Source organism: Equus asinus, chromosome 21 (assembly GCF_041296235.1).
Source record: "Equus asinus isolate D_3611 breed Donkey chromosome 21, EquAss-T2T_v2, whole genome shotgun sequence".
Taxonomy (NCBI): Eukaryota; Metazoa; Chordata; class Mammalia; order Perissodactyla; family Equidae; genus Equus; species Equus asinus.
In genome coordinates, this window is record NC_091810.1 from 12,502,352 (window position 1) to 12,526,935 (window position 24,584).

Consider the following 24,584-nt stretch of genomic DNA (forward strand, 5'->3'; position numbering starts at 1 on the left):
CACAATGACAGTGGGCTGGTGCCCCCTCCCTGTCTTGCTCACGTCTCCCAGATCCCCAGGTTTTCTTCTCTGGAATGCTCTGTCATTGTAGATGCCTCATTTTTCCTCCTCCTTGTCTTAGGATTCTTCCTTAGTGCTCAGGCCCTGGCCCCTTCCTCTCCCAGACCCCCCCTCCTGTGGAGAAAGGAGAAGAAGCCCCTCCCTTACTCACTCACAGGTCCGGAACTCAGGATCCTTAGCTCCATGAACTCAGGCCTCCCACTTCGAGGCATAGCCAGCTCAGCCGGGCCAAGCTGGGACACCCTGCATTTCTGCCACGTGTGGCCCCTGGGCTGGGTCTGCATCCCACCTCTGCTGTTCACAGAAGGGACTGTCCCTCTGTGAATGCTGGTTTCCTCATTTGCAGACCAGTGGTATATACCTAAGCTCCCAGGGTCACTGGGAGGCATCGAGTGCAGACCTGTTCAAAGTGTACGGGCCTGTTCAGGGGCTCCATCAGCCTTAGGCCAGCCCTGAGATGCTGATTGAAGATGAAGGTGATAAAGTGCGTGTTGCTTGCTTGTCTAGCTTGATTTGTTAGCAGTATCATGGAGCATAATTATTCGACAGTGAAATCTGTGTCACGGAGTAATGTCTTACTTGCTGTGTTCCTGGATCTCATTGCCCCATGCAGGCCTGGTGAGGGTGCAGCAGTCATCTCCTTCAAGAACGGGGAGTCTGCGTTTGTGAGGAGCAAGTAAACATACTGCCAAAATCACTCATGCCTCCTAAGCAGTGGGGAGGGGGCCAGGAGACGTGCTGACCCAGGCCCTGCCTCCACTTTGGGGCATCCCTGGGGCCACCAGCCTTCTCCTGTTCAGTCCAGGGAGGCTGGAAGTGGAGGCATAAAAGCCCAGGCTTCCAGTCAACAAATCCCATGTTGACACCCCAAGCAGATGCAACTCCCTGCAAGCAGGGCCTGCTTCAGGGGCGAGGGGTGGGTGCTGCGGGTGTGTGTGGAGGGTCCTGTGAGGGAGACTCCTACAAGGAAGGAAAGGGCGTGGCTGCCCAGGCCCCCCAGTCCCCTAAGGCTCTAGCTGAATGCTGGGTGCGGGCTGTTGGCTGGGGGCCCTGTACTGAGGTTCCCTTCTGGGCTCAGGGGCAGGAAGGAGCCTGCCTCCTGCCTCCGTCTACCTCTTCCCTACTCTGTTCAGCTCCGACTGTATGCTGTTTCTAACTGCATATATTATTTTGAGTCCTTACAAAAACCTGAGGAGGAGGTTGTTACTTTTCCTATGTACTTTAAAAAAAAAATTAAATAGATCACTTGCTTCCTCCTAAAATTATGTGTAAATATTTCGGAGAAGTAATGTATGCATAGGGTAAAAAATAATTCAAACAAGACAAAAGTTACACAGTGAAAGCTAGTTTCCTTCCCACTCTGAACCCAGGCCACAGGATGGCAGAGTCAGGATTTGACCCTAGGACTGACGGGCCTCTGAACCCTTGTCTTTGCACCGTGTCGGGCAGATTCTTGCCCAGTGAGTTGAGAGACTGCGTGTGCTCCTGAGAAGCTGGAGTCTCCTTGGTGGGAGACTTTCCTTCCTGGTTGGTAAGCATTGAACTTGGGGACCACACGGATTGGGCTCAAGCCCTGGCTGTGCCATGTGATAACTGTGTGCCTTGGGCAACATTGTACCTCAACATCCTCATTCATCTGAGGGGCAAATAATGTTGACTTCATAGGGATGTTCTGGAAGAGCCACTGTAGCATATGGCTTCGTATATGAGAGTCAACTCCAGCTCAGGTGCAGCAGGAGGATTTCCTAGTGCACTTGTGAGTACAAGTTTGGGCTGGCTCCCAGGGGCAGCCCTGTTTGCTGTGAGCAGGACTCAGAGTGCCCAGAGATTGTCAGCTTGCTAGGTTGGCCCTGGTCTGGGTCATGTGGCAGACTGGTAAAACGCCCAGGTCCCAGCCTCACCGCCTCCTAGTGTGGACGCGGGGGTGGGCCGTGAGACTTCCCTGTGCCTGGGGATTGTGGCAGTGCCGCATCATGGAGTGGGTGAAGGCGAGATGAGGGGGACATGTAAGGTTTGGAGATCAGTGCTTGGCCCCTACTCTGTGCTTGCTCTGTTTATTATTATTAATGTTCAAGCTATTAGAGTCAGAATAATAGGTTCTGGAGCTTGGGGCCAGAATGATATTCCACTCTTTCCCCAGGACTTCATTTTCCTCTCCCTCTCCACCTCCACCCCAGTCCTGTTGGGTGCCACCCAGGGCTGGTGAAAGTGGTATGTTTGGGGAGGTGGCTAAGAGTCAGGCTGACCCATAGGTGTGGTTGTCCAGGGCAAGGAGTGCCCTGTGCTGACCTTTCCCCAGTCGTGCTTGGCTGCCTCCAAAAATTCCTGGACACGTTGCAGCTACCACTCAACTTCCTGGGCATGACTCTATTCAAAGAAGTTTCCAGGAGGCCAGAGTGTCTTAAAACAATCTAATCTGGGCAGAAAATTCACCACAGTGGGGAACCAGCTCCAGCTGTCACTCTGTGATGCTGGGCAAGCTCATTGTGTCTGCTCTGCAAGCACAGTCAGCTTTCTGGGGGCTCAGCTTGGGCCTCCAAGATGTGCTCAAGTCAGAGAGAAGGAAGGCCCAGCCCTCTGAAAATACGTGTTGAATGGACTCTTCCCACCTGGGAGGGCTTTGGGTATATAGGCCTTCCCAGTCTGTTGCCTGAAAGGTGTTATTATTCATGTGTTCAGATATTTACTGAGCTTGTGTGTGTGCCAGGCACTGGGGATGCAACGAGACGGACAAAAATTCTTGTCCTCACAGGGGAGACTGACAAGGAACAGTAAATTAGGTACTTTCAGGTTGTAGTAACTTCTAGAAAGAAAATAACAGAGTGAGGAAAATACAAAATGTTGAGGATGGTGTGTGGCACATAGAAGAAGCCAGCTGCACCCCTCCCCAGCTCTCCTCTTACTTCCTGTGCTCTGCGCCACTCATTCCCACTGGAGGAAGATCAGGCACCCTCGCAGATGTGGCTTCACTCATTGGTGTCACCTAGAGCCACTGTGGCCTGTGGGCCACATCCAAGGAACTGGTCTTGCCCCAAATCTAGTCATCTTAAACAAGCTTGTTTTCTCTGGATACTTTTTTTCAGCCGCTTCAATCAAACATGATTTAATTCACATACCATTGGTGAGTGGCTTTCCTCGCTTAGCTAATAAATGAGCCACTCGGAATCTCACTTTGGTTGCAGCCTCATTCTCTTTTTCTATTTTTGTGAAGAAATTCTGCTGTGAGGAGATACACTGTTTTAAATTTTCTCATTTTTCTGACCATTGTTTTTCTGTGAGCTGGGAGTATTGTGATGAAAGTCCCGGTTGTAAACTTGTACACACCAAACATATCAAAACAGAACATTCAGCAGTAGTCATTCAAAAAATACTTCTATAACAGCTACTCTGTGCCATTTTCAGGCTGGGGATATAATAGTGAATAAGAAAGACAGAGCCCTGTCCTCGGGGGACTTAGATTCCAGTTGTACCTGTGGCCACAGAGAAAACCCTGAGAGTTTTTTTTTTTTTTAGATTTTTATTTTTCCTTCTTCTCCCCAAAGACCCCCAATACATAGTTGTATATTTTATTTTAGTTGTGGGTCCTTCTAGTTGTGGCACGTAGGATGCCGCCTCAACATGGCCTGATGAGTGGTGCCATGTCCGCGCCCAGGATCCGAACTAGCGAAACCCTGGACTGCTGCAGCAGAGTGCACGAACTTAACCACTCGGGCATGGGGCTGGCCCCCTGAGAGATTTTTAAAAGTAGAAATCATGAACCATTGAAAGTAGAAATGAAGAATTTATATACATATATGGATATAGATATATATGTAGTGTGTGTTCATTCATTCTTTCATGTGTTTTCTGCTTGGAAATAGCAAGCAGTAAATTGCTGTTCATTTGGTTAAGGCTGTTTCTCATACTGTTGTATAATGTTGAATCCCTTAGTAATAACTTTTCTCTCTTTTTCAGTTTTCTTGTGGTCTTTTGATTACATCACAGAGAAAACCTTAGATTACTTTAAAGGTGACTTTCTGAAAAAATTTATTTTATTGAGGTCAGATTGGCTTATTATATAAATTTCAGGTATACATTATTATATTTCAGGTTCTGTATGGACTGCATTGAATTCACCACCAATAGCCTAGTTTTTATCCGTCACTGTACACATGTGCCTCTTTACCCCTTTCACTCTGTCCCAACGCCCTTCCCCTCTGGTAACCACCAATCTGTTATCCTTATCTATGTGTGTGTGTGTGTGTGTGTTTATCTTCCACATATGAGTGAAATCATCTGGTATTTGTCTTTCTCTGTCTGGCATGTTTCGCTTAGCTTAATGCCCGAAAGTCCGTCCGTGTTGTTGCACACGGCACAGTTTCGTCTTTTTTTGATGACTGAGTAGTATTCTAATGTGTGTGTATCTAGACCACATCTTCTTTATCCATTCGTCCCTTGATGGGCACTGGGCTGCTTCCAAGTCTTGGCTATTGTGAACAATGCTGCAGTGAACAGAGGGGTGCGTGTATCTTTTCGAATTAGTGATTTCGTGTTCTTTGAATAAACACCGAGAAGTAAGGTGGCTAGATCATGTGGTATGTCTATTTTTAATTTGTTGAGAAATCTCCATACCGTTTTCCATAGTTGCTACACCAGTTTGCATTCCCACCAACAGTGTATAAGGGTTCCCTTTTCTACATATCTTCTCCAACACTTGTTATCTCTTGTCTTGTTAATTACAGCCATTCTGATGCATGTGAGGTGGTATCTTCATTGTAGTTTTGATTTGCATTTCTCTAATAATTAGTGATGTTGAACATCTTTTCATGTGCCTGTTGGCCACCTGTATATCTTCTTTGGGAAAATGTCTGTTCATATCCTCTGTCCATTTTTTGATCCAGTTGTTCATTTTTTTGTTGTAGAGTTGTATGTGTTCTGTGTATATTTTTGAAATTAACATCTTGTCAGATACATGATTTGCAGATATTTTTCTCCCAGTTGGTGGCTTGTCTTTTCGTTCTGTTGATGGTTTCCTTTGCTGTGAAGGAGCTTTTTAATCTGATGTCGTCCCAGTTGTTTATGTTTTCTTTTGTTTCCCCTGCCTGAGTAGACATGGTATTCAAAAAGATAATGCTAAGACCAATGTCAAAGAGCATACTACCTGTGTTTTCTTCTAGGATTTTTATGGTGTCGGGTCTTACATTTAAGTCTTTAATCCATTTTGAGTTAATTTTTGTGTATGATATAAGAAGATCGTCTGCTTTCCTCTTTTGCACATGGCTGTCCAGTTTTCCCAACAGCATTTACTGAAGAGACTTTCCTTTCTCCATTGTATGTTCTTGGCTCCTTTGTCGAAGATTAGCTGTCCGTAGATGTGTGGTTTTATTTCTGGGCTTTCAGTTCTGTTCCATGGATCTGTGTGCCTGTTTTTCTGCCAGTACCATGCTGTTTTGATTACTATAGCTTTGTAGTACATTTTGAATTCAGGGAGTGTGATACCTCCAACGTTGTTCTTTTTTCTCAGGATTGCTTTGGCTGTTCGGGGTATTTTGTTGTTCCACATAAATTTTAAGATTCTTTGTTCTATTTCTGTGAAGAATGTTATTAGAAGTGCATTGAATCTGTAGATTGCCTTAGGTAATATGAACACTTTAACTGTGTTTATTCTTCTGACCCATGAGCACAGAATACCTTTCCATTTCTTTATGTCCTCTTCAGTTTCTTTCAGTAATGTCTTATGCTTTTCGGTGTATAAGTCTTTCACCTCCTTGGTTAAATTTGTTCCTAGGTATTTTATTCTTTTTGTTGAAATTGTAAATGAGATTGTATTCTTGATTTCTCTTTCTGCTACTTCATTATTAGTGTATGGAAGTGAAACTGATTTTTGTATGTTGATTTTGTACCCTGCAACTTTACTGTGTTCGTTAGTTATCTCTAATAGTTTCTCTTTTATTTTTTGTGAGGAGATTGGCCCTGAGCTAAAATCTGTTGCCAGTCTTCCCCTTTTTGCTTGAGGAAGATTAGCCCTGAGCTAACATCTGTGCCAATCCTCCTTACTTTATGTGAGACACTACCACAGCGTGGCCTGACAAGCAGTGCGAGGTCCACACCCGGGATCCAAACCTGCACACAGCAGGCAGCCGAAGTGGAGCGTGCAAACTTAACCAGTATACCACTGGGCCACCCCGGCTAATAGTTTTTTGGTGGATTCTTTAGGGTTTTCTATATATGGAATCGTGTCGTCCACAAAAGGTAACAGTTTTACTTCTTCCTTTCCAATTTGGCTGCCTTTTATTTCTTATTCTTACTCAATTGCTCTGGCTAGGACTTCCAATACTATTGAATAAGAGTAGGGAGAGTGGGCATCCTTGTCTGGTTCCTGGTCTCAGAGGAACAGGAAACTGTTCCTGAAAAACTGAAAAGCTTTTAGTTTTTCCCCATTGAGTATGATGTTGGCTGTGGGTTTGTCATATATGGCTTTTATGATGTTGAGGTGCTTTTTTCAAGGTGCCTTTGACACTCCTGTTACCTGCTAATCTGCATTTTGAATAACTAGAAAATAGGGCCAAAATTCAAATCCATTCAATAGAAACACTATGTAACTGGGATTTGATTCGTTTTTTCATTGTATTTACTTTTACCATTAGCATCTGTTGTTTACGGCAGGTGACTCTTGTTTTCTCTTTAGGGTACCATGTGAAGTTTCCCTTTCAAGCATATGTACTTAAAGAAAAGTATTAGGGGGCTGGCCCCATGGCCGAGTGGTTAAGTTTGCGTGCTCCGCTTTGGCAGCCCAGGGTTTCAGCAATTCAAATCCTGGGCGTGGACATGGCACCGCTCATCAAGCTGTGCTGAGGCGGCATCCCACATAGTACAATTAGAAGGACCCACAACTAAAAATACACAACTAGGTACCAGGGGGCTTTGGGAGAAAAAGGAAAAAATTAAAAATTGAAAAAAAAAAAGAAAAGTATTAGGTGAATAATAGTACAAGCATGCAAAGATCTTTCGTACAAAATGATACAATAGTACATTGTATACAAAAATAGTACAAAAATGATGAGGGGTGAAGGGTGTGTCAGAATTGAGGCTGGAAACCACTGGGCCACATCCCTGGAGGTCCCTCCATCTTAGTTACTTTCCGATTCAGACCAGTCGCCCCTCTCTTACTGAGCTGAGAGCAGAGCCTCACAGAAAACAGATCTTCCTAGTGGAGGACAGACCCATGCCTACGTCAGAGGGACACTCAGAGGGCTGCAGGGACCAGGAGAGGAGCAAGGAGCTCTGCTGAGGTGGGAGGAGGTGTCTGGGCAGGGAAAAGCACAAAGAGCTGGTGACCTTTGAGCCGTGCCTTGTCACTGGTCAGAGGTTGGGGGTGGGGCAGAAAAGGGGAAGTGGAGGAGGGGCGTCCCAGGTGCAGGCACTATTTCTGCGTTTGGGAACAGGCTCTCAGCCCCAGGCAACCGAGAGCTGGAGCGCAAGGGAAGGGAGCTCCAAGAGGCAGGTGGGGCCAACCACTGAAGCCAGCCCCTTTATCCTCTAGCAGGGAAATAGTACAGGTTAGGGGCTGGAGGAGGCTGGGGCTCCATTCAACTTGTGCTGGAGAAATCCTCTGAGCAGGGCCAGCCGGAGCAGCCTACGGAGAGGATGTCCACCCAAGGTCCTCAGCCTCATCCCCCATCATGTAGACTTCTACATTCCTAGTCTCATCCTGAGCCCTGGGCACCCTCCATTGAGTTGAGTGGTCTGGCTGCCACTAAAGTCACTTACTCTGTGGAGCCCTGTTTCCTCAGTTGTAATGATCGCATGCAAAGAGGTGGAGCAGATGAGAGCTCAGTGCCCAGGACAGTAAATGTCCTGCATCGCCTGCTGTGCTCCGTTTCATATCTCCAACTCTTGCCACATCCCAAGGGGTCCTCTCGCTTCCTCATCCGCCTCCCTCCCTGCCCTGGCATTGTACATGGCTCCACTCAAATCATTTTCTAGAAAACAAAGGTGTCCTGCCAACTGTCACTCAAAAACCTCTTTAGGCCCACCTCACTGCCAGGATAAAGACAATACTCACACCTTAGTGTACCGTGGCTGGCTCACTACTAATTGTGAAGTCAAGTCCCAAGGCGTGGCAGGCCAGGGATGCAGGCAGACAGGGCTGAGCAGCCGCCACCCTGATACCCACCTGACCCAGAGGAGCGGGCAAGTATGGCAGCATTTTCAGGCTGAGGCCTTGGGAAGCCCAGGGTGCACAGGGCTCCAGCCAGCCTGCCAGGACCTCAGGGCCTGCTGGGTGGACCCCCTGCAGTTACAGGGATTTGGGGGGGTTTCTTCCCCAGTTTCCTTGCTGGAAAAATGGGGGCCATCCCCCATTTCATAGGGTGGCATAAGGAGGAGAGATGAATACATATGAAGTGCTGAGTGCCCTGCCTGGCACAGAGTAGACCCTTGTTTAACCGTGGCTGTCATCATTTCTGTTTACTTGGACTTTCCTCGTGGCACAGTTGCCTGGGTTTCCAGCTGGGGTGGTGGCAAGAAGCTGGCACCCCTTTCTTTCCCATGGTGGGGTCAGTCCAGGCGTGCTGACCATCTAGGTCTGGCACCTGCTGGCGCCGGACGGGGAAGGCCTTGGGCTGGGCCACAGGAGCCTGGGGCATCGGCCCAATCAAGTGTAAACATGCAGACGCCACCAGCAACGCTGGCCACCTTTGAAGTCTGAAGCGGCACTGCTTCCAGGCTCCTGGCTCGCCCCGCTCCACTGCTGATGGCTTGTTAAATGTGCCCAGGGCGCCATGGATTGTGTTGGCTGGGGATGCGGGCCAGCTAGCAACTGCCTCTGGCGAGCATGGGCTGCTCACCTTCCCTCCTGAGCAGGAGCTGTCCGACAGGCTTTGTGGGCTCAGATGGCCAACTTCAGCATCCCAGCCCCTGGAAGAAGCAGCACTGTGGTCCAGCTCTGCCGCCCCTCACTCCCCAGTTCAGCTTCCAGGCCACTCAAGAAAACAGAGGTTCCTGCTGAAGCCGAGGCCAAGCAGACCCTCTCCTTAGAGAGAAGATCGGGTGGCTGCCCTAGTGTTGTGGCCCCGGCCCAAACCCTCGGCCTCTCTCCTCCCTTCCAAATGTCAGCATCTGATAGCTGAGAGTCTCACTTGGCTGCTGAAGTGCCTTTTAGGCTCTCTTTGAAGATTGCTCTCTTGTTCATATGTAGACACAGAGTCAAAGCAGCTTGGCGTGGTGGGGAGCTGGCTCTGGAGCCCGAGGTACTGAGCAGGCACTGGCTCTGCTTGCCTGTGGGCAAGTTCCTCTCCCCAACCCCCCCAGAACCTGTTTCTTTAGAGGAGCTGTGGCAGGGAGTTGACGAGACCACATGTGCGAAGGGCCAGGTGTGGGGCCTGGTGTGTAGTAAGCGCTCAGTCAAACATTAGTCTCCTTATTCTCTATGAGAGTGTGGCTGCTTTGGGAGTGGTGCCTTGGTACCTCCTTATCAGCCCCCAACAGGAGCTTTACCTCCATCGGTGCCTGGTGATGGAGAACAGAAGTGAGGAGAGAGGCTTGGTGGGGTCAAGGGTCGTGGGAGGGCAGGGCTTGTCGCTGATGGACAAGACACCTGCTCAGTATTGGGCAGGCCTAGTTCTGAGGAAAACTGCCCTGGCTAGCCTGAGAGCTGATCCTGGGCAGAGGTGGGCACATTCCTCCCTGGCAGGTGCCCTCTCTGAGGCCCAGATCCTGACTCGCCCTAGGCCTTCTCGCCCTGGGCCTCTGGAATCCCCTTGGCAAAATGAAATGAGTTGAAGGCTAATTTCCTTTCTTGGGTTTACACCAGGGGATTATGGTGAGGTTGATCATTGCTCACAGCACACTTTCACATCAGAAATCTCCTCTCTCCCTCACAACAGCCTTGGAGATTGATGCATAGGAGAGAACACTGGGACCCAGAGAATGACTTGGCCTGCCCAGGGTCCCTTCATGGCCCTGCGCTGGTGGGGAGGGAAAGGCTTTGTCTTGGCAAAATGTTTCTTATGCCAAACAAGGATGAATGATACCAAAACATCATCATCGTACTAGGGACTTGAGGAGGTTGTCAGTCCTGGTGGCTTTCAAGTGTCCTGGAAGAGTTAACACCCCATTTCCGGGGCCTCATATATGGTCCAGGCAGCTTCTGAGTTCTTCCCTGTGGATCCCTTCCCCGGCTCCTGTCCTCAGAGAGGACTTTCGTTGGGGGGGGGAGGGGGGACGGGGCAGGGGGGCGGTGGATGAGAGGGAGAGAACCAGAGGCTGAGTGCAGCCCCAGCATGTGGTCTGCACTGAGTGTGTGTTAGTGTCCGTGCTTTTCTTCAGCAGATTAGATAACTCTCTATAGCTTGTGTTTTCTGGGTGTGTTGGAAGATCCCCTGCCCCAAATGGTGCTTCCGTTCTCCGCTTCGGCTTCTCCCACAGTTTGGCATTCTAATCGAGATTCTTTCCTCTGGACAGTCATCTTGCGACTAAGTCTTAGGTGTTCTTGCCAACACCAACACCCTTAATCTTAGCAAGAGCCTTTTTCAGAGGAAGACACAGGTTCAGAGAAGTCGCTTGCCCAAGGTCACAGAGCTGGACGAGGCAGAGTCAGGACTCACACCTTCCTAGCCTTTCCTCTCGTCTGAGTCCTCCTCTGGTAGACGGAACCGCTCAGGACTCCATGTCACAGCCGGCTGCCCCTCTTTCCTTGGTGCCACTTCTCCAGTTTGAATTAGAATAATTGCTTCAGAACTTGGGCAGTTCCCAAGCTTCATCATGGGAGCCGAGTCTTGAGAGAGACACACACATGTAATGACATAATTATGTGCACTGGCAGCCAAGTCCCCCCCTCAAAGGCTGGGGATGTTGGGGACTTGCCTGACATGTCAGCAAGGGCCTGGACTTCCGTGTGCAGCCAGGTTCTGCTCTTTGGGAACTCGCCCTCCAATAACTGAGGGCTAATAAACAAGTAAATTGTTCATGCAAACAGTGAAAATCCCCACTTAGAGCTGTTGTTGTAACGGTGCTGGCCAGAGTTCAGCATTGTTCCTAAGGAGCAAGGCGTGCTGAGCAAATCCCACATGCATTGCCTTTGGTTTGACGTCACAGTGACTGATTTCAAAATGAAACCCTCCAACTATTCTCTGGAGGTCTTTCCTTGTTGGATGTGCTGGTGTCTGATCTCTGAAGTCTCTCTCCTTTGACTGGAAGAGTCTGTAACTCGGAGAAGAGCCCCACCATTGGGCACATGCACGCGTCTCGCAGAGATGGACAGGGTTCGGAAAGGGCATTTCCCACAGGCCCCTGCCTTCTGACACCCAGGACAGATGACAGTCTCTCGTCTTTCTGAAGCTCTCTAGGATGTGGGCCTCAGTGCCTCCTGCAGGCAGGGCCATCGTCCCTCTCTCTCACCAGACTTAATTACATGGGGTTTTGTGCAGTAGACTTTTGCCGAGTCCCCTCTCACCACCCACCCCTGGTAATTTCTGGAGGAGGTGTGTTCTGGGGGTACGGAAATGCGCTGAGGCCAGCTCCTGCCTGCCAGGACCTCCCTTCCACTTTGGGCCACTGGTAGCAGACAAGCTGCCACTGTACCAAGAGACCTACACACAGGCCTCGTCCCAGCCACTGACAGCGCAGCCCTCGCAGAGCGGTTCTGAGCCAGCAGGGCGCTGTGGAGGAGTATGTGGTCCGTCAGCGGTGTCTGCTCACATCTGTGGGATGGCAGTCAGTGGGGCTGGAGGCGCAGCCCCTGCTTCTGTCGCCCTGCAGTTGTGCATGTGGTGCAGCTGGGGGAGTCCCGGGGGAGGGAGGACACCCTGCCCGGGGAGCACAGGACAGCAGAGGCCAGGCCAACAAGAGCTTCATGTTGTAGATGGGGAGCTGAGGCCCACAAAGGTTAGGCCGTGGGCTAGAGTCCCCAGGGTCACCGGATTGGGGCTTTGAGCCCAGAGAGTCTGGCTCCAGATCCTAGGCTCTGACCCACCATGCAAATAGGAGCTCACCATTTCCCTCTGGAGTCTGCCCCTCTGGGCGGAACCTTCAAAGCTATGTTGAGCGACTGTTCAAGTCGGTTTTTAGCTGTCACTTCTAGCCCGGTGCCCCCAACTCCTTTCATCTTGCCTCACGCCTGGTTCCCATCTTCTTAGCCCTTTTCCTTAGTCTTCTCTTGTCTACAGTGTGCCACATTTTCCCAAATATCGCCTGTACTGGAACTGGTTACTCAGAATTCACCAGAAGAGTAACTTACCTCTTGGCCCCTATCCTCATGGATGAGAAAAGCTCCCCCTCCCTCCATCCTCATTTTGTAGGTGAGGAAAGTGAGGAGGCCCCAGGCACCAAGTGGTTTGCTTCACTTTCCTGTAATGTATTCTGTGTCTGGCAGCCTCTGCTGGAGGTTGGCCCTAGAGCAGGCCCACAGCACTTCACAGCGATGCGGCCCTTCCTCCCGGTGCATCGGTGTCCACTGGGCTGGCGTATCTTCCTTTGACAGCAAAGTACTCGGGCCCCATCCCAATTCCTGCATTATGTGGCCAGGCTCTGCTCATCTCCCCTCCCTACACTTGGGGGTCAGCTCTTCCAATGGCTTAGGGTTTTCAGGAGCTGGGACTGGCAGGGAGGAGGCTGCCCTGATGCCTTTGGGCTGGACTTACAGGCCAACTTCAGTCCATTGGATCACGGCCTGACTTGGGAGCCCAAAGGGTGGAGGGTGCTGGGCTCCTTCAGTGCTGTGCCACCTCTGCCTCCCCGGCTCTCGTGCAGGGCGGGCAGAGCCTGGCTGCACCCAGGGCCTTGAGCAGAGCAGAGGCTGGACAGGTGTTGCCACACTCACCACTGTGTCCCTTTTTAAGTCGTTTGCACGGAGGCGCCATCCACTGCAGGGCTTTCCTGGAGGTTACTGATGACGTGGAGGCGCCTCGCCCAGGACGTTGCAGCTCCTCTACTGCAGGCTGGGCTAGCAGAAGCGGTGCGGAGGCCAGAGTCTGAGGGAGGCAGGTCTGCTGCCGGCTTCCCTCCCGCCTGACGGCCATCTCCAGAGCAACAGACCAGGCCTCATCCGCTTCCTAGATCTGCTCAGGCTGCCGCGAAATGGCAGTGCAGACCGCCGACGGGCAGAGGGAAGCCAGCATCCCTGAGACCGCACCAGGTTCCTGGCAGTGTACTGAAGGCCGCCTCCACCCTCACTCTGCCTGACTCCACAAATGGAGCTGAAGACACAGAAGTTAGCGGGAGGGGACGTCGCACCCAGTCAGTGCTGTTCTGCCTTCTGGTCAAGCTATAAAACAAGTGAACAAGAGCGACAGAGATGCTCCCTTTGAACTTGAAATCCTTTCTAAAATGCAGCTCCAGCCCCAGTGAGATCCCAAGGCCAGTAAGCAAGAGAGAGCCTGCGGGCCCCTCCTCAGAGGGTCAAAAAAAGCCCATTCACTCCTCACCTTACCCCGGATGTTTAAAAAAATATTGTGGTAATGTAGGTCAGTGAACTGAACGGCACCACACACCAGCAGGATTACAGGGCCCCGCCAGCCTGCGCTGTCCCGCTCGCTCAGAGGAGAACATAAACAAGGAGTGCTGGAGCCCTCAGCTTCCTCAACCCCAGGCCTTTGTTTATGTAGCATTTAAACCAACTTTGGGGTCGTCGCTGTCGGCCATGAAAGCCCTGAAGCTTTTTGAAGTTCCCCTGAAGTTAATAGAATTAGTCTGCCCTCGTAGCAAGACCCTGGCTTGGGGGAAGATGGATCCTCTGCTGTCTCTGTGGCATTTAGCTTTTTAAGCTAATATTTTATAACCAAAAGAAAACAGAAGGCAGAAGAGAAGAGGCAGTGAAAAGTCTTGCAAAAGGCCTTTTTGCTAATAGGTAGCACGCCTGCCACCCCAGGGCTCTGATCACTGTGAAGCCCGGCCACCAGGCCCATTGGAAGGCCCAGCAAGGGCCAGCTGTGTTGCAGCGTGAGAGACAACCAGCATTGGAGTATGAGAGAGAGAGAGAACTAGGCCTGGGGTGGGCTTGTTGGCTCCCCTTTAATGAAATGTACCCTCAAACACACATCCACTTGAGTTGTTGACTTCTACTCACAAGGAGCCGAGAGCCATCTTCTCTCACCCGTCTCTCCCTCCTGCTCCACGTCATGTGTGTTTTTACTGGGACCTGCCACGGGCCACGCAGACAGAACTCCCAGTCTGTCTGGTGGGAGAGATAGACAGGCCAACTGTCAGTGATGAGACAGAGCAGCCAGGCTCTTGGGACAGGAGGGGTCTGCAGTGTGGGGAGGCTGCCGGAAGGAGGGCGTGACCAAGCAGAGCCGGGGAGGAGTGAGTGGGGTCCTGTGGGGGGCAGAGTTGGGAAGGGCGTGGGAGGGTTGGAGAGGGGGAGGCATGACAAAGGGGCTTGAGGAAAATTGGGGGGTGATGGATATATTCGTTAGCTGGATTGTGGTGATGGTTTCCTGGGTATAACAGATATCTAAACTTACCAAATGATGTACCTTAAACACGTGCATGCTACTGTGTATCAGTCATGCCTCAGTGAAGCTGTTAGGAAACAAAAGCCCAGAGGCACGAGTGAGCACTGCAGACGAGCCAGCAGCCACAGTTGGGCAGTGCTCCGCGATTACTCAGGATCTGAGGAGCACAGAGGAAGTGCCTGTCTGTGTGCAGGGAGCGCAGCATAGAGGGGAAGGACGCACTTCTGCCTTCGTGGGCCTTGTGTCCTGGTAGGAGCAATAAACGAGTAACAGATGAAGCTGTGACATACCATCAATGAGCCATCTGTGCTGTGAAGACAGGTAGGACCAGGGCTTAGAGAAGAGCAGGGCCGGGGTGCAAGGTGGAAGGAGCTATGGCGGCCGGGGGACGCTACAGGCCCGCGGGCCTTGACTGGGGACGTCCCCGTCTCTGCCAGCACGCAGTCCACAGGCAGTAGGGTGGAGGGAGAATGTAAACATTACGTGCCCCTGAATGTGCATGAGCCCCTTGAGGCAAGAGCTTTGATCTCTTCAGAGCCACCCGCCTGGCACATGGCAGGCTCTCAGAGAGCATTTGTAGAAAGACAGTAACAACATTACTGTGCGTTTGCTGAGCACTTTCTGTCTGAGAGAACACCTGCCTGTATGAGGCCACTTGGTCCAGTGGCGCCTTTTACAGGGTGGTTCTCCAAGAAGGTTGTAAGCTTCTGGTGCAAGGACTGGGCCTTTTTCATTGATTGGCCAGCTGTGATGCTGGGGGCAAGTCTTGTGTCTCAGCTGGCTCTGTCTCAAGCTAGCAATGGCCTGGGACCCAGTCCTGCTCCAAAGGGCCCAGCGTGTCCAGGCAGCCCCAGGCCTGCCTGCTTCTCCAACTTGGGGTGAGTCAGTCCCAGTCTTATTCATCTTTAACAGTTCAGCATGGGCTTTGCTAGGGCCCGGCCGACTTGGGTTTGAATTTCCTCTGCCCCTGACTCTGGGGACTGCACCCTCTCAGGTCTCATCTCCGAACTCAGCTCTGACCTCTCTGAGGTAGGAATGAAAACAAGGCACTTGAGGGCTGAGGCAGACCCCGCCAATGCCTGGATCAGCGTAGGCTGAGCTGCTTTGAGGCACTCTCTTTCTCCCGACAACAGGTGGCCTCTCAGCAACAAAACCTGAGCTCGGGACAGGAGAGGGGCACTGAGCACCTTCAGTCATGGGGAACATGGATAGGCTAGTCTAGAGCCGTTGGTTCAGTTCAGCTAAACGTCCTCGTCACCTGCTGTACCAGGCTGGGCTGCCAGATGTGCATAGGTGGGCCCTGCCCTCCCAGGCTTCTGACTAGGATGGGAATGGAGCTCCACACGCAGGCCATTCTAGTGGGTTTAGGGATGGGGGTCCTGGGAGCCGTGAAGCCTGGGAGAGCATTTGGAGCTGGTGCCATCCACTTGCCCTGACTCTCCATGTCTTGCAGGTCAGAGGAGCTGTCTCCATTCAGCTCACCCAGCAGCCTCGCTGGGCCCCCTGTGGTGGGAGCAGTGGCACCCACAGACAGGGCAGAGCTGGGGAGGGAGGGCAGAGCCCACAGCATACAAGGGAAGCTCCTCCTGAAGGAAGAGGAGGAGTTCATGTGTGGGAACAAGATTTGTGAATTATAAAGGGCTCTGCAAGTGGAAATGATTATTCTTATCATTATTTGTATCCGATTCATCCGTCACCCGGGAGAGAAGGAATGCGAGTACCTTTTATCTGGTGCTATGAATCAAATAGAATAGGATATGTTTTTCCAAAAGGTTTTTAGGGTAAATGGGACAGTTTCTGCTTTTCAAAACAATCCATCTGGGGCCCTTGGCCAAATCTTGGCATCTTGGGCATAGGTGAAATGTTTCTAAGGCTGAGGACAGCCCAGACCACAGGGGTCCCTCAGGAGTCTCAGCCCCAAGAAGGTCCCACCGCTGGCAACACTTCTAGCCTCCAGGCTCCTGCCCGTGCTGGCTCCTGCTCGCACTTGGCTTCAGCCCCAGAAAGCACCCAGGCAGGTGCACGGGGCCTGGAGAGCAGGAGGAAGCCTCCCCAGTTTCTCCTGTGGCACCCGTGGTGACCCAGCGTGCTGGAGGCTGGGTGAAGCATGGATCCTGCTTCGAAATGCTTCCTGAGATATCTCAGGAAGAAACTCTGTCAGCCCTTCTGAGGTCATCTCGGAGAGTCTGGTCTTTAACATGCATGCACGCACACCCCTCTTTCTCTCGCTTTTACACAGAGGCCCAGCACCTTCCTTGCATAGGCCCTGGAGAGTTGCCGAGCAGGGGAGGGAGGCCAAGGGGCTCCTGGCCTGAAGGGAGTACCTGAGTGCAGGAGGCCTCGGGGAGGGAGAGTAACCCTTCAGTCTTTCCCATGCTCAGTTCCTTGGAGAGGAAGCTCACGTGGTGACGTGAGTGCTGTACCGGCTGTTTCAAGCGCATGTTCTTTCCTCTCAGCCTGGGCCTCCACAGAGAGGCCAGGGGCCTCGAGCTCTGCAGCAGAGGGCCTGGCCACAGGCAGCAGGGAGCCAGAGGAAAATGGGGACTTCTGTTGGGATAGAAACCAGAGAGCATCATGGAGGAGGGGGCACTGGGGCTGTGGAGTAGACGCGGGCCAGGCCAGAAAGGGGGCTCTAGGCAGAGTGAGAAAGGCCTTGGGCCAAGTGGAATGTGCATGTGCAGAGGGGTGGGGCGGCAGAGCCCAGGTTCTCAGAGACTCCTCTGGGAGGGGAGACTGGAGAGAGATGTAGGTTCTAGAAAGCCTCGATGCAGGCTCAGGAGTGGATGTCATCTTCTCGGCCTGAGGTGTCCGTGAAGGCTTTCATGAGGAGAGTGCCGCTGGCCATCATTAGACAAGTGCTTGGGGACAGGCAGAGCATGGTGGTCACAGGGAGGCAGTTGCAGGCAGGGCGGTTGCAGATTCTCAGCTCCCTCTGCCCTGTGAGTTCTGTGACCTTGGACGGACAGCCCATTTCTGCTGTACGTCCATTTCCACATCTGTCAAGTGGAGAAAGAGTCTGTCTTGCGTTGCTGCTGTGGTGCTAAGCGTGTTGATCCACTTAAAGCACTCGCAGCAGCCTGGCACACAGCGCGGGCTCAGTAGGTGGTGGTGGTGGTGGGAGGTGGTGGTAACGAGGAGCCGGTCATCACAGTGGCTCCAGTACATCCCATTATCAGTAAGGTGGGCAGATCTGGGGGGGTGCAAGGGGCCATGGCCTCTTCCAGCACGCACTGATGCTTTCTCTCTCTGGGGCTGGGTGGTGGGAACAGGTGATGGACGACTACAGTGTGATCGGCCGCTCCCTGTTCAAAAAGGAGACCAACATCCAGCTCTTCGTGGGGTTCAAGGTGCACCTGTCCACTGGGGAGCTAGGGGTCATTGACAGCGCCTTCGGCCAGAGCGGCAAGTTCAAGATACACATCCCTGGTGAGTCAGGTTATTTCCTTCTGCTCATGGGCACTGTGCAGGCCCTGGAGAGATGATGGAGACGGTGCCCAGACACTGCCGGTTTGCTCAGCTCTCTAGGCTTCCTTGTACTAGTGGGCAGGGCTCAACCCACATGGCCTCGTGCTCTCTGGTCCCACTGGCTTACGGCTGGAAAGCCAGTGTGGGGCCTGTGGTCAACGTCTGGTCTAAGCCAGGGTCAAGGTCTGAGTCTGAGTTCTGGTACCACTGTTCCCACCTGAGGGTGACCTGGATACATCACGTGGCTTGTCCGTGAAGTGGGGATACCAGTGCTGATCTGACAGGTGGTTTGAAGGAAGGGCATTGGTTAGAGAGATGGCCAAGGGCTGGCACACTGCCCCGGTAGCCAGTAGGGTTACCCAGAATGTGAGCTGCCACGTCCTTCTGAGACCAGCAGGCTCCGAGCCTCTACTCGGTCTGAGTTGGGACTTGTCCATGGCAGAGTCAAGGGCCTGCGTTTGCGGCGGGAAAGAGAGCCCTTGGATTTCTCTAGTTCTGCCTGCCCTTTGTCACGCCCGTTTTCCTAAGGTCCTCCTGCGCATCAGGCACGATGCCGTGGTCGTGGGAGGGGACAGACGTGAACACGCTCAGTAAGTATAGACAGTGTGCTGTACAGAAGAATAAAGCAGGGAGAGGGCCAAGACTTCCTGAGCTGACAGGGCAGTCGGGCAAGACCTCTCTGAGGAGGCGGCAGTTGGGTCAAGGCCTGGCTGGAGGTAGGGAGTGAGCGCACAGATCCCCAGGGGAAGGGCGTTCTGTGGCGAGAAGCACCCAGTGCAGAGGCCTTGAGGTGAGGACGAGCTTGGTGTGCATTTGAGGAGTGGTGCAAGCGGGATGGGGTGTGGCGCTCCAGCGGGACTGTGCTGTAGCACCTGGTGGCAGGGTAGGTCTGAGGGGTGTTTCCTGTTAGCCAGTTTCTGTAATGCACCATGAGCTGCTATCCTTGATCCCCAGCATTGTGTGATGATGGTTTTCAAACCTGCTGCAGAGTTGAAGGTTTCGGGTGAGCTCCTGTTGCCCAGCCCTCACCTCATCAGCGTGTGGCTATTCTCTGCACGCAGCCGGGCTCTGAGTTCTATGCTGTGAGGCTACAACGCCTTGGGGAGGCTTGGATCAGGTCAGCAACGTGATCTTGGTCTGTAGCTTCTTGAATAAAATCTCCAGATAGGGTTGCGCCCCGGCCCCAGCTAGGGAGCAGGAACCCCAGCTCCCTGGCAACTCACCAGGGGAAGTCAGCACCCTCCACTCTCCTGAGAGCCTGTCCAAGGGCCTGGACTCCTGATCCTTCCTAAAGCCTAGAGGGCCATGTGGCCTTTGGCCTCTCGTGAGTGAGGGCAGTGGTTGCCAACAGCCTGCTTCCCAGAGGCGCTGGCTCCATTCTGTTTGACTCTGCCCTGAGGCCTCCGTCAGGGTGGGGCTGAACCCGCCACAGAGGGAGAGACTCCCTGGGGCAGGCAAAGCGACCCAACCATCCCAGCCATGATGCTAGGCTTCAAGCTCCTGTCCTGTCCTCCGCTGCTCCTCAGCTGGTCCTGGTCATCACCTCAGCCAAACTGGGCCCACAGTACCCTGCTCTGGGCTCCAGGGAGCACATGCAGGGCATGGGCTGGGCCGGCCAGTGTCCAGACCTCGGTCCTCAGGGCCCTGGGCCTGCATCCGTGGGAGCTCTCTGGGAAGGAGGGGCGGAGGGCACTGGGAGGGTGAGTGGAGCTGCCTGGAGGGAGGCGCCGTACCGAGAGCCCTCCTGCCTCCCCCAGGCTGTTGTGGCCCCCTGGTCCAGCCGGAGGCCAGGAGGGTACCCTCGGGCTCCTTCTGGTGGGGTGCTGGGATCATGCTCGCTTTTCCCTCAGCTCCCCTCCCCTGGCCCAGGGCAGACTCAGAGCTGGGTGTTCCCAGAACAGGCCCGCGCCAAGAGGAGGCTTGTGTGGGGGCTCTGGGTGCTGGGGTGGGAGCGCAGGGAGGGAAGACGTGGGGATGCTGCTTCAGTCAGTGAGTTCACATTCCTTTGTTAGGTCAGAGCTGCCTTTTTAATAGGTCTGCTTCCTGTTTGTGGCTTTTAAGCTTTTTATTAAATATAACTGGTCAGATTCCTTCATCTCACCCACCCCCACTCCCCACCCCCACCTCCTGCTTGTCTTTTCCTGCCGATTCCTCCCGTAAAGAATTACTCTTAACCTTTTTGAAGTGCCTTAATTGTGAGAGAATGTTCGGTAAACCCGAGACATCCAGTGCCAGGCGGAGGAGGAGAGCGCGCTGCTGGCTGCAAGTTGGAGCTGCCTGGGTGAAGAAGCCCAGGGTTTTGGAGCTGCACAACTTAAGGCTGCTGGAGCAGGGAGCAGCTCGGGGGGGCCTGCCCAGGCCCCGCATCCTGGACAGGGCTAGGTTCAAGTGTCACTTATGGTCCTCACTGCCAACTCTGCAGGATGACCTGGCAGGAAGACAGACTGAAGAGTCCTTTGGGTGTCTTCCTGCCTGCCCCTGCCCCCAGGCCCAGGTGCTCTCTTGGGCCTTTCACCTCGGGTGGCAAGGCCAGGTGCCGACAGCACAAGCAGGTGTTGAAGAGGTCAGGTGGCAGGTGATAAGGAGCGGTGGGGACTGTGGTGACCCCGAGAACTGCTACTCGAGTCCAGCTGACTTTCGCTATGTGGGAAGCTAGGCTCAGGAATTGAATTTCATCTGATTTAATTTTTATGTAAAATTTCCTGATTGAAAACTAAAACTGTCTGAACTAAACAAAACGTGCCTGTGGGCTGGGTTTTGCCCATAGTGATTACAACTCCTACTTGAATTTCAGGAAGGACACTTGCTTCCCAGGTTCACAGGTTGAAGCTGAACCGTGATATGGAAGCAGTGATTACAACTCCTACTTGAATTTCAGGAAGGACACTTGTTTCCCAGGTTCACAGGTTGAAGCTGAACCGTGGTATGGAAGCAGTGTTTCCTAGAACCATAGATGCTGGCCTCTGAGACAAGGGTCCTGACACTAGGCTCATTGCTTCCGCAGGAGTTACTCTTGGCCGTCAGAGGGGCTGGAGGGACGGCCCTATCCTGACACCCAAGTTGCCTTCCCAGAAAGTCTTGGGAAGGCCTCAGGGTTTAAAAGACCCCCATTTACAAAACTCCCTTCAGAAAGGTCATCTCTGTCTGAAGGCCTGGGAGGCTGGGAAGCCATTGTGAGATGGGTTAGGAACCCATGGGGTGGCACTACTGGCAGAGAGAACAGCTGGAGGACTTTGCCAGCAGCGCTGAGGTTCCTGCAGCAGACAGACCTCCCTGCTGCCCACGTCAGAGTGCCACTGTGCTTGCCGAGGGCTGCCTTGGTGCCCAGGGCTTTGTCACGGAGCTGGGTCTCCTCATCTCCATCTCAAGGCCTCCAGAGCAGAGGGGCTGAGTACCTCACCCTTGGTCGGTCTGGGTGTGCAGCCCCTGCCTGCCCCTGTTGGCTCCTGGAGAGCAGTCAGGGCTTCAGAGAGCTCGGCACCGTGGGGCCTGCATGTGGTTGGAGCTGCTCCCATGCTGGCAGGCTTGTGAAGCCAGTTGGCTCCCACTGCTCACCCTGGCGAGCACTGTCCTGCTGCTCCCACCCTCCATCCATATCAGTGTCCCAGGCATTGGCTTCCACTCTGAGAGGCAGCCTAGGTGACAGAATGGGACAATGGCTCCCAACAGCCCCACACATCCCACTTTGCAGGGCAAGCCAGTTCCTCGATGACTTCCAACCAGAGGAGAGTCAAATGAGAGGATGAATGGACTTGTCTCTCACGACAGCTACAAGTCACTTCTTATTGACTCTAGGAGAGAAAGTAAATGTCTGCACACGATTTTTATCTTCTGAAACAATCTTCATAACCCTAAAATTACCCGGTAGGTTGTTATGTGCACCTTGATAGGACATGGCAAGCTTTTTGAGTGGTAGATGGTAGGTGGTAGTGGTAGGTGGCCCATCCCCAACAAGGTGTTTCTGGACCTGCCAATTTGGGTAGGACTTTCTGTCGTCTGCTTTAGCAGTATGGGTGGGGATGGCCCCCAGCGCACATGAAGCTTACAGTCTTGTCACTGGAAAACTCTAGGCCCCAAGTACCGCTGCTGTGATTTGCATCACTGGCCCTCATCAGGTGACCACACAGCTCACAGCAAATAAAACTGACCATGTCCCAGAGCCTCGAGCAAACACTCACCTTGGACAAGCCAGAGCAGCAGTGACTGAGAGCCGCAGCCACTGGTGGCCACAGGGAGGGCCTTGGCATATCCGTGGGCCCTGCCTCGCTTTCTGAGAGTCCAGCACTCCACTTATTTGCCAGAAACTTGATCTTCTTGTGGGACAGCCAGATTCTGCATCAAGCCCTGAGACTCTCCCTCTCAAGTCCTGCTAATTTTCATTTAGGATCATCAAATTTTGGTGATCTTTAATAAGTGTTTAATTATTACTAATCACAACTTAATGGACTCTAGGAAGATGAGAAAAGAAAAAAAATCTGTACAATTGTACTTCCAGTGAGAATCCAGAAGGAACTTCTGTTTACTGCTCTTCAGGAGGAGCCAGCACTCAGGAGCCTGACAGCACTTGGAGGAAGCCCTAGGAAGCCCCCAGAAAGGTTGACTATTATGTCTCCCCGTTTCTCAGATGAGGAGACCAAGGCCTGGAGGATCCGAGTGCAGCCTGCCCAATGTTACAGAGTAGTAAGAATCAGAGCTGAGATTTGAACCAGAGTACCTCACTCCAGACCACCCTGCCCGAGACTCCCTGAGCCTTGGTTCATCACGTGCAGGGCGGGTAGTGAGGTTCGAAAGCACAGCTCTGTTTCTCAGGAACTGTTGTTGTCATTCTCCTTGGCGGGCCCTTGAGCAGAGGGCCTGTGAGATCATGCAGGTGGCATGGGAAGGCTGGCGTGTGGCCCCTGCGAGACTGGCTGGACGTCAGGAGAGCTATCTCCTGCTCATCTCCCAAGGGTGTTCTGAGGAGAGTCCCTAGGCCATCCTGGCTTCAGCTTCTGCCCCTGAGCCTACCCCGAGTGGTTCAGGGCTTCGGCGTACCATCCCAGTCACGGTTTGCCAAACCAAAGGGGATGGCTTTCCATGGAGTGGGAAATGTTTCTTGCACAAATGAATAAATGAAGGAGTTGAGCAGAACAGTTTGGATTGGGATGAACAAATGGTGAAGCCAGGCCTGTGGGAGCTGAGGAGCCTGGTGCTTGGTGTGCTGTGAGCCTCCCTGGTCTGCTCCAGTGCCTGCCGGCCCCAGCATCACAGGACTCCCTCAGCATGGCCGCCTCCTGCTGACGTAGCTTTGAGGGCTCGAGTTCTTTCAAGAGAACTTTAGAGGAGAGGGCGCCCGTCCGTCCAGCTCTGCAAACTCCAGTGGAGGCTCAGGGATGGGAATGCCAAGAGCATTCCGACAGAGTCCTGCCCCAAGGCACTGCCCTGTGGGATAGATGAAGGCACAGATAAGCAGTTCACGTCAGCATGGCAGGTCTCCATGGGGCGCATGGCCAGGAACGAGGTCGGGAGAGTGGCCATCCTAAGGCAGTCAGGGCAGACTACCCAGAAGAGTTGCTGTCCAGGCAGGGATTGGGAGGGAAGGGGAGAAGGAGGTATGTGGAGAGAGCTGGAATCAGACGTGTGATGTTCTCTAGAACCCGGTGGCCAGTCCAGCACAACCAGGGTCAGGGAAAGGAAGAGATGTGGGAAAGGCACTGGGATGGGGGTGCAGGCCCCTGGCTGCCTGCTGGGAGCCCCAGTCTCTGCACCTGTAACACGGATTTGGGAATTTTCACCTTGCCTTCTCCCAGGGTCTGGTTCCTCTCGCTGCCCCTCCATTCTTCAAGCCCCAGCCAGACCCCCTCTTCTGCAGAAGTGTGCCTGACTCCCCGGCCACCGCCCAGCACTCTACTCTTGCCCAGCGGCACTGCTGAGAGCACTTGTGCAGGAGGAGGCAGGGCTGGGAAGGCAGGGGGCATCTCCATTTTATCCGATGCAGCCCTATTCCACCAGTGAGGAAACTGAGGCCCCTGGCTCACAGCTGCACAACTGGGAAGAGCCCAGAGCTCTTCAATCTCCTCTCCAGTCCTCAGGGAGACCAGCAGTGGCCACCAGGAGCAAGGGGCACAGAGGCCTTCCCAGCTGGCTCTTCTCTCAGAGCTCTTCCAGCCCTCTTTCCCAGGACTCGGGTTCAGGAAGCCCACCCAGAGCCCATGTGCTGAGCAGTGGGCACACAGAATCACCTTTGTGTCCCAGGACTTCGAGGGTGGCCCAGTGCCTCTGTTCATTGTTCATCGGCTGTGTATTGGACCCCTCGGGCCACTCCCTGTCCAGGTCCTAGAGTGATGTCAGAGCCTGGGCTGGGGGTGAGAGGTCCCGAACCTCCCAGTTGTTTGTGGAATGAGAGTCCTGGGGCACCCCATCTTAGCCCAAGCGTTCAATGGGACAGCACCACCCCTGCTGCGTCACCCGCTTTCAGTGCCTAGTGTTGGTTTAGGAGGGTGGGTGGGCCAGGCCGGGACTGCAGGGCCACCAGCCCAGTTCCTTGGAGTGTCGCCTGGCACCGCACAGGGCGAGGCCTCCAGAGTGAGGCAGCCCATGCTCCTCACTCTGCCCGCAGCCCCTTCTGACCCAGGCAGGTTGTTCCCC

At 53.1% G+C, this 24,584-nt stretch overlaps 1 protein-coding gene across 2 annotated transcripts in view; it reads left to right on the top strand.

Moving 5' to 3' along the window:
* EEFSEC (eukaryotic elongation factor, selenocysteine-tRNA specific) overlaps positions 1-24,584 on the top strand; it is a 258,809-nt gene that overhangs the window by 189,088 nt on the left and 45,137 nt on the right. Inside the window, exon 6 of one of the 2 annotated variants that reach the window (XM_044754275.2) lies at positions 17,762-17,918. The exons of the other annotated variant lie outside the window; for it this stretch is intronic. Within the exon in view, the coding sequence (XP_044610210.1) occupies positions 17,762-17,918 (157 nt within the window). The remainder of the gene's footprint in view (positions 1-17,761; positions 17,919-24,584) is intronic. 2 annotated transcript variants of the gene reach the window in all.